At 42.7% G+C, this 11,096-nt stretch overlaps 1 protein-coding gene across 2 annotated transcripts in view; it reads right to left on the bottom strand.

Moving 5' to 3' along the window:
• Positions 1-4,370: 4,370 nt before the first annotated feature.
• Positions 4,371-11,096, bottom strand: part of LOC117271886 (glutamate decarboxylase 1-like) — a 30,147-nt gene continuing 23,421 nt past the window's right edge. For both annotated transcript variants that reach the window (XM_033650410.2, XM_033650411.2), the window contains 5 exons: positions 10,974-11,052; positions 9,377-9,526; positions 9,141-9,248; positions 8,941-9,030; positions 4,371-7,617 (listed from right to left, as the gene is read on the bottom strand). In XM_033650410.2, the coding sequence (XP_033506301.1) occupies positions 7,444-7,617; positions 8,941-9,030; positions 9,141-9,248; positions 9,377-9,526; positions 10,974-11,052 (601 nt within the window). In that variant the 3' untranslated portion in view covers positions 4,371-7,443. The remainder of the gene's footprint in view (positions 7,618-8,940; positions 9,031-9,140; positions 9,249-9,376; positions 9,527-10,973; positions 11,053-11,096) is intronic.

The following is an 11,096-nucleotide window of genomic DNA, read 5'->3' as shown; positions in this document are numbered from 1 at the left end:
CTTTTTCTTTCACCTTAAAACCGCTGCAGTTACAACAAAAGGAGGACAAGGATTCTATTTACAGTGTGTGCTCACATGCATCACATTTTACAGTACACACATAAACCAACTAATCTGTTTGGATAGTGTAACTATCTCTCAGGCCATATCCATCTGTATCACGTATAAGGTGTAGCATTACTGAAGTAAATCTAATCCCTTGTCACCATTTGTTTGCACACACACGCACCCAAATTTCAAGTTTAAAGTTCTTGATAGTCAAGTGCAAAACAATTACAGAAGCAGTCGCTGGCAAAAGTAAAATAAGAATCTAAGACATAAAATCTCAAGGATGTCAAGGTGCAGCCAGGGAGAGGAAGGGGTCCAGTTTGGGGACCTCAGAATTGCATCTCTACTTTTTGCAGATGATGTGGTTCTGTTGGCTTCATCACACCGTGACCTCCAGCATTCACTGGGGCAGTTTGTAGCCGAGTGTGAAGCGTTCAGGATGAGAGTCAGCATTTCCAAATCTGAGGCCATGGTTCTCTGCCGGAAATCGGTGGATTGCCCTTGCCAATGGTGGACTGGGAAAGAGTTACTGCTCCAAGTGGAGGAGTAGCTTGGGGTCTTGTTCACAAGTGAGGATTAAATGGAGCGTGAGATGGATCGGCAGGTTAGTGCGGTGTCTGTAGTGATGCGGGCGCTGAGCTGGACTGTTGTGGTGAAGAGGAAGCTGAGCCAGAAGGCAAAGCTTTTGATTTACTGGTCGATCTATGTCCCAACCCTCACCTATGGTCATGAGCTCTGAGTAATGGCTGAAAGAATGAGATCGGGGATACAAGAGGCTGAAATGAGTTTCCTCCGTGGGGTGCCTGGGCTCAGGCTTAGAGATAGGGTAAGGAGCCCGGACATCCAGAGGGAGCTCGGAGTAGAGACGCTGCTTCTTTGTTTCGAAAGGGGTCAGTTGAGGTGGTTCAGGCATCTGATCAGGATGCCTCCTAGGCGCCTCCCGTTAGAGGTCTTTCAGGCACGTCCAACTGGTAGGAGACCCCAGGGTAGACCCAGAACACGCTGGAGGGATTACATATCTCATCTGGCCTGGGAACACCTTGGGGTCCCCCAGGAGGAACTGGAAAGCGTTGCTGGGGAGAGGGACGTCTGGAATACTTTGCTCGGCCTGCTGCCTCCTCAACCTGGCTACAGATAAGCGGTTGAAAATGGATTGATGGACATAAAGTAGTGACATAAAGTTAAAATATAGGGGCTAAAATATAAGCATGCATTTCATTAAAACCCACATGCCCTACATATACAGTGCATACGTACCTCTATACAAAATAGATGAACAAAACAATAGTTATGTGCATTCATTGCAAAACTAAAGCTGACTTATAAACATAATAATCTTACACTAAATGTGGGCTCCTGGAGATTTAACAGTGTTTGTTGATGTAACATCTGGTTAGTTTATTTATCTAGACTATTCAGTTGTTTGCAGCTCCTCTGAACAGCGAGGTCATCCTTTACCCTGCAGCTACTTTTTTTGTTGTTGTGTTGAATTGTATAATACAGGCTTTTCATTACCTTGGCCCATGTGGGGCACGAGGTCACGCTTATGAAAATCCCAGCTGATCTTTCCCACGACGAAAGCTTGTGTGTCACAGTTTCAATATACAGTTATTATACACCGTTGCCTTACTGCAGTATTGTGCCCAGAACCAGTTCTTACAGCTCACAGCCCTGCAGTTGATTTACGAGAGCTGTAATGATGCTCTCTCCTTTTACACCAGCAGCTCTTGGATGAGCACCAAAATATCCTTGTTGGATTTATAATTTTGACATTGCTTGTTTCTGTAATGTGACACTGATATCATCGAGTTTTTCTTAGATGTAACACATACAGTAGCTTTTAGGCCTTTTAGATCACTTTTAGAGAAACCTTTAAAACTTTGCCGCTATTTCTACCAGAATGTTTTGTCCTCCATCTCCTGTTACAGTTTATCCTCATTTGCTTGAACACATCTGTCCACTCTGAATTACATTTTCAAAACAGTTTACACACAGGTCTAAACTTAAGGTAGACACAATGGCATGCGACAAGAGCAAATCAACTCGTGGTCAAGGTATTATAACAGAATGCAAAATCAATATGAACCAGTTTAACCTCTATCTGTGCTATATGGTGAGCCATTTGTTGATACTTTAAAGAAAGAAAAACATTTTCTGACAAAATTTTCTTTCTTAATTTCATTCTTATGTGCAGGTATTTCTGTGTATATTAAGTGTAACTGACATGTAAGACCTACAGTGAACACCTAGACTAGATAAATTCAGACATTCATCATGGTACAGCTTTTGCACTGCCTTCTGTCTTCACCAAAGAACCAATGAAAAACATCAACCAAACTCAGAAATACTTTTTTTGGATCAGTTTTTCCATATCGTTCTTTTATGCTGGGCTGCAGCACTCAGGGCCACACAGTGAGCAGTAGTTAGCATTGTCACCTCACAGCAAGAGGATTCCAGGTTTGAACCCAGGGTGGGGAGTTCGAAACTTGGGGATTGGGGAGCCCTTCCGTGTGGAGTTTGCATGTTCTCCCAGTGTCAGTGTGGGTTTTCTCCAGCTTCCTCCCACAGTCCAAAATGGTTGTCTGTCTCTATGTGTCAGCCCTGTGATAGTCTGGTGACCTGTCCAGGGTGTACCCTGCCTCTCACCCAGTGGCAGCTGGGATAGGCTCCAGTGTCAGTGTCACTCACACTGGAGTACTCGAATAGAACAGAGCCATCGTTAGTGTTATTAGTAACACCTGTGTTCTTGCTACTATTACATATCAAAATGTTTGCTGAGAGAAAGGCCTTTTGAGTACAGACAGGGAGTCGCCACCAGAGGGCGGTGTCAGTACATCACATCCTCACTGCTGCTCTCACTATAGATCTTGAGCCGAGCTCCACAGCCAGTCCTTTATCTGATATTTGTGTGCCCTCAATGTGAGGGTTACGAAACCAGTGCGCCTGTTTGTGTATGTAATTCTGGCTTAGTGAGGCTGAATCATGTCATAGACTCATAAGTGAAACAAGGAAAGGGGAGAAGAGAGATGTAGGGAATTTAAAGGTCCAGTGTGTAGGATTTAAGGGAATATACTGGCAGAAATTGAATATGGTAAGTATGTTTTCTTTAGTGTATAGCCTGAAAATAAGAATTGTTGTGTTTTCGTTACCTCGCTCTAAAAAATAATATAACAATATGCATGCATCTTCTTCTTCTTCTTCTTCTTCTTCTTTATAATCTGACAAACTCAATTAGTTTAGTGCAACCAATGTGATTTGCTTTGACCTTGAAAAACCTAATTGAGTTGAATCAACTTAATATTTATACAAAAGTTGTGTTGATATTTAGTGGTCAAATTATTTCATTTAAGATATTCTAACAGTCAAAAATGTGCTTGATTTTGACAAACTTCTTAAAATAAGCTGTCAACTGAATAAAATGTGTTAATGAAACAAACTCAATTTTTTTCTGAAAAATTATTTAAAGTGTTATCAACTGAATCCATGAATCATTTTTTTAGAGTGTAGGGAGCAGGTCCTCATTTACAGAGATCATGTTGCACCACCATGTTTCTACAGTAGCCCAGAGTAGACAAACCAAACACTGGCTCCAGATAGGGTAATTTGTGCTTTTGCGAAACACGTTTTCATGTTTTTGCACTGGCTGCTGTAGTTAGCAGCCCCTCCTTGACAAACAGTGGTGGAAAAACATGAATTTTTACTGGGTTACATCACTGAATTTGTTGGTTTGGAGAGGAAGAGACCTCAGCAGATAATTTAAATGTCTGTCTCTTAAGTCCACGTCCCAAACAGGGTAGGAGAAACGCTGTAAAATTAAATAGCTATATTCAGTGTTTTTACTGGTTTTAATCACCTGGCTCTGAACCCCTTGAACAATGAACACTGAAGGAATTTGAAGTGGGTGATGTTTCAGCTGGTTGTAATCTGCGATCCTCACCACTAGGTGCCACTAAATCCCCCTAAATCTTACACACTGCTCCTTGAAGAAAAAGAAAAAAGCAAGAGTGGAGCAAATACAAGGAAAGAAAAGAGTAAAGGAGAAGAGGAGGGTTTCAGAAGAGCCAATCCAACACTCAGCTGGGGGCTGAATAAAATCTCCTCAGGATGATTAGACAGAAAGGCAATAATGTGTATGTGTGTGTGTGTGTGTGTGTGTGTGTGTGTGTGTGTGTGTGTGTGTAGCTACTGATACAGACACTTCAAAGGCAAAGTGTGAAACCTTAATGTACGGACAAAAAAAAAATGAGAGAAGTTTGTGGAGCTGCCGAGAAAAATGTGTGTGTGTGTGTGTGTGCGCGTGTGTGAATAATTGAGACTCGCTGTTCCCTTTAATAGACTTTATTAAAGATCTTTATAGAGATGTTGTGATTCTGTTAAAGTGCCTCCTGGGAAACGTTCCCTCACAGCTGGCTTAGTCAAAAAAACAGGAGTCATACAGGAGTCATACAGCACATAGATTACCTTAAATATGATTTATGCAATTGTGCCATTCACATATGGTCCCTAGATACCATAAATACTTTGTTTACATAAGTCTTATATATATATTTTACTGCCATAGTACACATCCATTTACAATGGAAGAAAGAAAGGTGAACATTGTGCAAAGACACAAACAGGAACTCTTTATACAAGATATTCCACTGAGTTCCCATTACATTGAGAATATGTATTACAATTAATATATAATATATTACAGTAAATGCATTAGGATTCAGACAGATACTACAATACTTTCTTCCCAGTCTCTAGAGGACAGTACATTCTCACATCCTTGTGCTATTCTCTAAAATAAAAGACCGGCGCAACGGCCAGAGGATTATATAGACTTCATTCTTAATCTCATCAGAAGGCCAGCCAGTCATCTCAAAACATTCGGTCAAAAAGACTCACAATCACAGAAAGGAACACACCATAGAAATTGCATCGCAGTCAAGGGTCAATAGGTAACATTTTACAAACACCTATAATCTATAAGAAGTTCTATATGAAGGACGATGGATTGCTCTGTTCCCGATTCACTTTCTTTGGCTGACAGGAATCACCAACACGTTCCCACTGCCAACTCGTGAAATACTGCCTCTTTAACAGTGGACACACATGTTAAAATATGATGCGCTAGGTGTCTTCCTGCGTCTGTTTTGGATGTTCTGGGATAGTGTGTCAGTTTACGTTTGTTACATGTAAGTTTATTCTGAAAAAGACAAACAGAAACTGTACATTTCCCGTGAAAATGAAAGTGTATTTTGAGAAGATAGAATGCGACGTTGGTAAAATACTTTGTTTTAAGGTTAATTTTCCTGACATTTAGGCAAGACGAGCATGTCAAAATTCAAACGGGAACCATACAGCAGGCTCCTGGGTGAAAGTCCAAAGTTTGTTGGCATTACAAACCACTGCTGACTTCTGTCTATCATACCACCCAGAGGGTGCCTCTCTGTGTCTGCTGATAAAGCGCCAATATTTGACGAATTGGGTTGTTGCCTGCTGCCTCTAAAGGCTCATTTATACCCCCTTTACATATGAAAATAGATACATCCATTTTAAATGTTGTCACGTATGATGGCATAGATACAGCCAATAGGTGGCACTAGAGGGCAGAGTCATAAATAGCAGTTGTTGACGCAACAATGGGGAGGAGGTCAGAATATTGTGCCTTTAAATGGAGGCAGCTCTGGTCTGTGCAGCCATTATATACATCCCAACATGTGGAAGGAGTGTGTATCGGTCACTGACGTTGAAATCACTGACAAAGGGGTGGTATTTGAAGACTGGGTTGTTGCCTGCTGCCTCAAAATGCTCATTTATACTACCATTAAGCATGAGTCTACATACATCTGTTTCAAATGTTGTAAACGTCACTGCCGTCATACCTTCATGCGTCCTTTATGATGGCATTGATACAGCCAATAGGTGGCACTAGAGGGCGGAGTCAAAAAACAGTTGTTCACACAACAACAAACATGGCGTCAGTGGAGGAGGTCAGAATATTGTACCTTTAAACGGAGGCAGCGTTGTAGATGGCGGTGGTCTGTGTGGCCATTATATACATCCTGACATGTGGACGGAGAGTTCCTTTCAATATTTTCTGATGTTAATATATATTACTGATTCGCTCCGTTCCTCCATTATTTGAATTTCCTTCGTAGTCTCCTTCGATCACCTTAACTGTGGTGGTACTGCTCTGTTTCATCTGTTTCTGTGAGCTTTCAGAAAACATGCACAAATATGGACAAAATGAATGCAGAGTACGTCCATCTCTGTATCTATCTATCTGCCGCCAAAGGTGCCAGTGTGTGATGGTTTCTGACGCCAAAATCACTGAAAAAGTGGCGGTATTTGGCAAGTTGGGAGTGAGAACAGGCTGAAATAACTACAAATAAACTTTACCCAAGTTCCTGTGATTTCATTTACAAATGTATTACCATGTAATACACATAAAGATACATTTACAATAAAATACCTGAATCTGGCAACAGTGGAAATGCAATAAATATTACTTCTTATATATATAATCAAATATTTTTAAAAACACATATCACGTGATTGCATGAAAACAGACAACGAGCCAGCGTTTTACGAGTTAAAAGTCGTCACAGACTTGAGACAGCTGCAGACATATTAAATCTTAAAGTTCTACGAGGGAAAATATTGCAGACTGTAGATCAGGTGCTGGAGTGTGTCTAAAAACTCTCAGCCTGGTACCTATGGTGTGCACGTTAGGTCATAATAAGCTTATTTTTAACACAGCTTAAAATACATGACAGGATACACACCTGCACGCACGCACGCACGCTTGCACACACACTCACACACACACTGCTTCAGGGGCACTGGTTTAGGACAAATAGGTCGGTGCACTGAGATTAAATATATGTACACAGCTGAAGCACCAATGATTCAATCATGTGTAGCAAATGTATGATACAGCAGAATAATTTAATGATAGTTTGTTATATTCCCATCTGTGCTTTTCTCCCTTTCAGTGTTTGACCACGCACACACAAACACACACACACACACACACACACTCAGGCACACAGACATTAAAAGACAAATTACATTGGACGAGATTACACACACAGACGTTACAAGATTCCACATCACACACACACACATTAGAGCGTGTTGTACCTGGAGGCTTCAGGTACGTCTATATTTTCTCTAGAGGAGGAACTATGTGGGACACTCAGAGTCTCTGTCATTGTTAGCTTCTCTTCCGTCGGAGAAACAGTCAGAGTGCTTCAGACGGAGACAGACTGGAACTTAAAACACGTCCTGTCATTATTCTGTCTGCAGCACCATGAATGTTTCACCTCATTTGCCTCAGAAATACATCAGATAGAAGACTGCAGCTTCGCCCTCTGGCCCCCAGAGCGGCGACGGCTGAGAGGTCTACAGGTCTTGACCGAGCCTCTCGATCTCATCGATGAGGAAGTCAATGTCTGACTGGGTGGCTGCCAGGTTGGAGACAACCATGCGGAAGAAGTTGACATGTTTGCCCTGAGGCTGGTAACCCACCATGGTGGTCCCGGACTCCATCATCATGGCTTTGATCTTTGGTGCCACCTGGTGGAGTTAAAAAAAAAGACAAATTAGAGATCACAGTGTTTTTAGTGGCTAAAAAGCATCAGTTAATACTGACGCCACTTTTTTTTTAAACTACATCAGCTCAGTTGAGAGAGGGAAATGTTGGCATTGTTCTTCAAACCACAAACATGCTACATTTGCACGTGTCATACATAACTAAATGTCTAAAGTGATGTGGTATATGAGCTGACTTTGTCATCTGGAGGTGGAGGGGATAGTGGATGGTGTGAAACCTTAGCCTGTTTTCATTCCCTGGGCGTCAAATACTGCACCTTTGTCATGAGCGTGATATCAAAGCCGAAGGCAACCTTCAGTGTCTTCATGAGCCACACCAGGCCGTGGGTCAACTAACTAGTTGACGCTGAGAGCAGCTGATGTAGTACAAAGAGTGAGAAAGTTCACATAGGGTGGGCAGGAGGGGTGGAGGACTGGTCAAAAAAAACAAACCTTTAGCCATGAAACTGCAGGTCAGTCAGCAACACTTTAGTCAAAGAAAACTTTATCTCCATTTGCAGTATTATCATTGGCGGTATGGCTCTGTTCTGGGGCCTCTCTGCCTATGCAGAAAGCCTCTTCCACACGCATACGTGAAAAGCCGGGTGTAGGTGGTGAGTGCACACTTCCCTGCCCTTCCACGTGCAAACAAGGAAATCCTGTGGCAGACAGAGCAAACCTCTCTGCCTTTCCTAGGCCTATGCAGAAAGCCTCTTCCACGGGCCTACGTGAAAAGCCTGGTGTAGGTGGCAAGTGCACACCTCCCTGCCCTTCCATGCGCCTACATGGAAAGCCTAAGAACTTTTTGTATAGACCCAGTTGAATATTGCCATAAAAGTGTGTAGTTATCACAAAATCCCAAGGCACACCTGGATTGGCATCACAGCACACCATTGTGCTGCGGCACACCATTTGAGAATCACTGCGCTACGAATGTAACATATCCATGGTTTGCAGAAACGTTTTATGCCAACAATTTCCTCTGGCGATTGCGTTGCTTTTCATACGGTCTGCATTACCAACATGCATCGTGACCAAACAGTTAATCTGACATCCAAAACTCACTCAAACCACCAAGACACTTCATACATGTCTCAATATGAGCTCATTCGACCTTCACACTGGCAACAGTTGTCACTCAGCATACACCGTCACTCATAGCACACTGACCTAAAAAGCACTTACAACAGGGAGCATCACATAAAGGATGAACTCCTCTATCTTTAAAGATACAGCTAAAAGCTCATTTCCGCCAGCGATGCAACGGCTGATAAAGTAAAAGATAACAGTCACTGACAGGAGTCTTACCCTGTGCAGTTTTTCTCGCCGCTCCTCACCGTCAGGCATGCCTCTCAGGCTGGGCGGGATGTACCAGAAGCAAACATTGGTGTGCTGGGGCTGCGGACAGAATTAAACACAGGTCATATACACACACAAATACAGCGAGGCTAAACGCCAAGCGGACTAAGCTCGCTGAAAAAAAGAGAAAGAAAATTGTACCAGCTCACCTCTCCATCAAACACCATCTGATACCCCTCCCTGTTCTTGATCTTGTTGTACAAATACTGAGACAGCTCCAGACACTTGTCAATGTGCTGCTCAAACCCAATGGTGCCCTGAAGGGAACAAACATTAACAGAAAACAGTATGAAGCCACAGCATGACTGTTTCTATGACGGCATTTATATGAATTGTTTAAAGAGCAATATGTTTTGATGTGTGTGTGTGACTCTGTCCATTTCACCTTGGCCTTCCACATGAGCCAGAACTTAAAGATGTCGACGTGTCGGCCACACTGGATCGCTTTGTCGCCTGTGTCGTAGGTGACGTCGTATTGTTTGTCTGGTTGGAACAGGTAGCCTGCACACATGGAGTTACAGCCTGCCAGGATCCCCTACAGACACACATAAAATACACACCGTTAAAGGTCAAGTGTGTAGGATTTAGTGGCATCTAGCAGTGAGGAGAGCTGAAACTCACGTGTGTCAAGTGTGTGGGTGAACTGCTTTACGCAAAAACGCAAATGGCCCTATCTAGTTCTGGTTGTTACTAGTTGTACTGCTTACATTTTGAAGTACCATTCCCTGCTGTAGAGTGAGTGACTAACACACAGCTGCTTAACAGAGACAGCAAACCAGCTCGACAACATGACCAAATGTAAGTATGACGCAGAATGTATTAAACTGTGTGGACCTTGAACTAATGACTAAGGAGGAATCTGGACCCCTTGGCTGGACCAGTTGGGAACCACTGGTGTATGGTATGTGTAGATCCTTTAACAGTTTGATGACATATGTGAGGGTTGCCTGTATCAGTTAGTCTGTCTTTGTTTTCACTAAGAGGCCGTTTACACGTTGCCGGCTATTTTCATAAACGGACATTTCACCGTCTCCGTTTTCAAAAAGATCTTCGTTTACACTTACCCGTGTATATACATACAAGAGCATGCCAAACCTGTAGGTGGCAGTGTAACGAGAAGCTCAAGCCTTCCATGTATCCATTGTCACCATAGCAACATAGGTCGCACTTTTGACACAGGTGCAAGTTCCGGCGCATACTGTGACGTGGGCTGCCTATAACTCCGTTTATCTCCGTTTATCTCAGTTTACATGCAAATGCGCAACCGGAGTTTTCCAAAATCTCCACTCTGGCCGGAGTTTTTAGAAAGACTCGTTTTCAGAGGAGAAATCTCCGTTTGCGTGTAAACGAAGGGCACAAATGAAGGAAGATGTCTCCGTTTATCAAAATCACCGTGTACGTATAAACGGCCTCTAAGTTGGTTATACAGAAGATTGTGTTTTCTGGGTTTTGGGGTTTCTGTTCCTGTGCTGCCTTTCCCTCCTTTGCCCGTCTACACACCTGTCCTACATCAGCCTCGTTAGTCCTTCACTGCTCCAGAGTTTTTCCCAGGCTATCAGCCTCCTGCCTGTCCTTCTGTCTAATCACCTTTATTCCCCTCACCTGAGCTTCTCCGTCCTTTTTTATCCACCTGCACTTCATCCCCTCATCAGACCAGTTTGTATTTAAGTCTTGATTTTCAGTTCAGGCTTGTTGGTTTTGTTATGTGATCTTCAGTTTGCTTTTCCCTGCTTCAACCTTAGATAAAGCATGATCTATTTGAGTTCCTGTTGCCCCCTGCATTTGGGTCCACCTGCTCCACACCTCATTAATTTACCGTTTTTTGTTTTTTTTTGGTTTTTTTTTTTTTTTTGCATGTTATAAATGATGTGGCTGTGAAAGGGTCTGTTGTGTTACTTCATTTCCTAAAACAATTCTTAACGATTAGGTACAATGCACAAATAAAACCTTCAAAATACAAAGAGTGTTGGAGTTTCCTGTACCTTCTCTCTGACCAGGATTGCAGAGCACTGCAGAGGCACGCCCATCATCTTGTGAGGGTTCCATGTGACAGAGTTGGCCCTGCAAAGTTTAATATGCATCTTAATGTACTGAGGTAGTTTCCC

This window comes from Epinephelus lanceolatus, chromosome 12 (genome assembly GCF_041903045.1).
Source record: "Epinephelus lanceolatus isolate andai-2023 chromosome 12, ASM4190304v1, whole genome shotgun sequence".
Lineage (NCBI taxonomy): Eukaryota > Metazoa > Chordata > Actinopteri > Perciformes > Serranidae > Epinephelus > Epinephelus lanceolatus.
The sequence above is the reverse complement of the archived record's forward strand: the minus strand, read 5'-3'. Positions and strand labels throughout refer to the sequence as shown.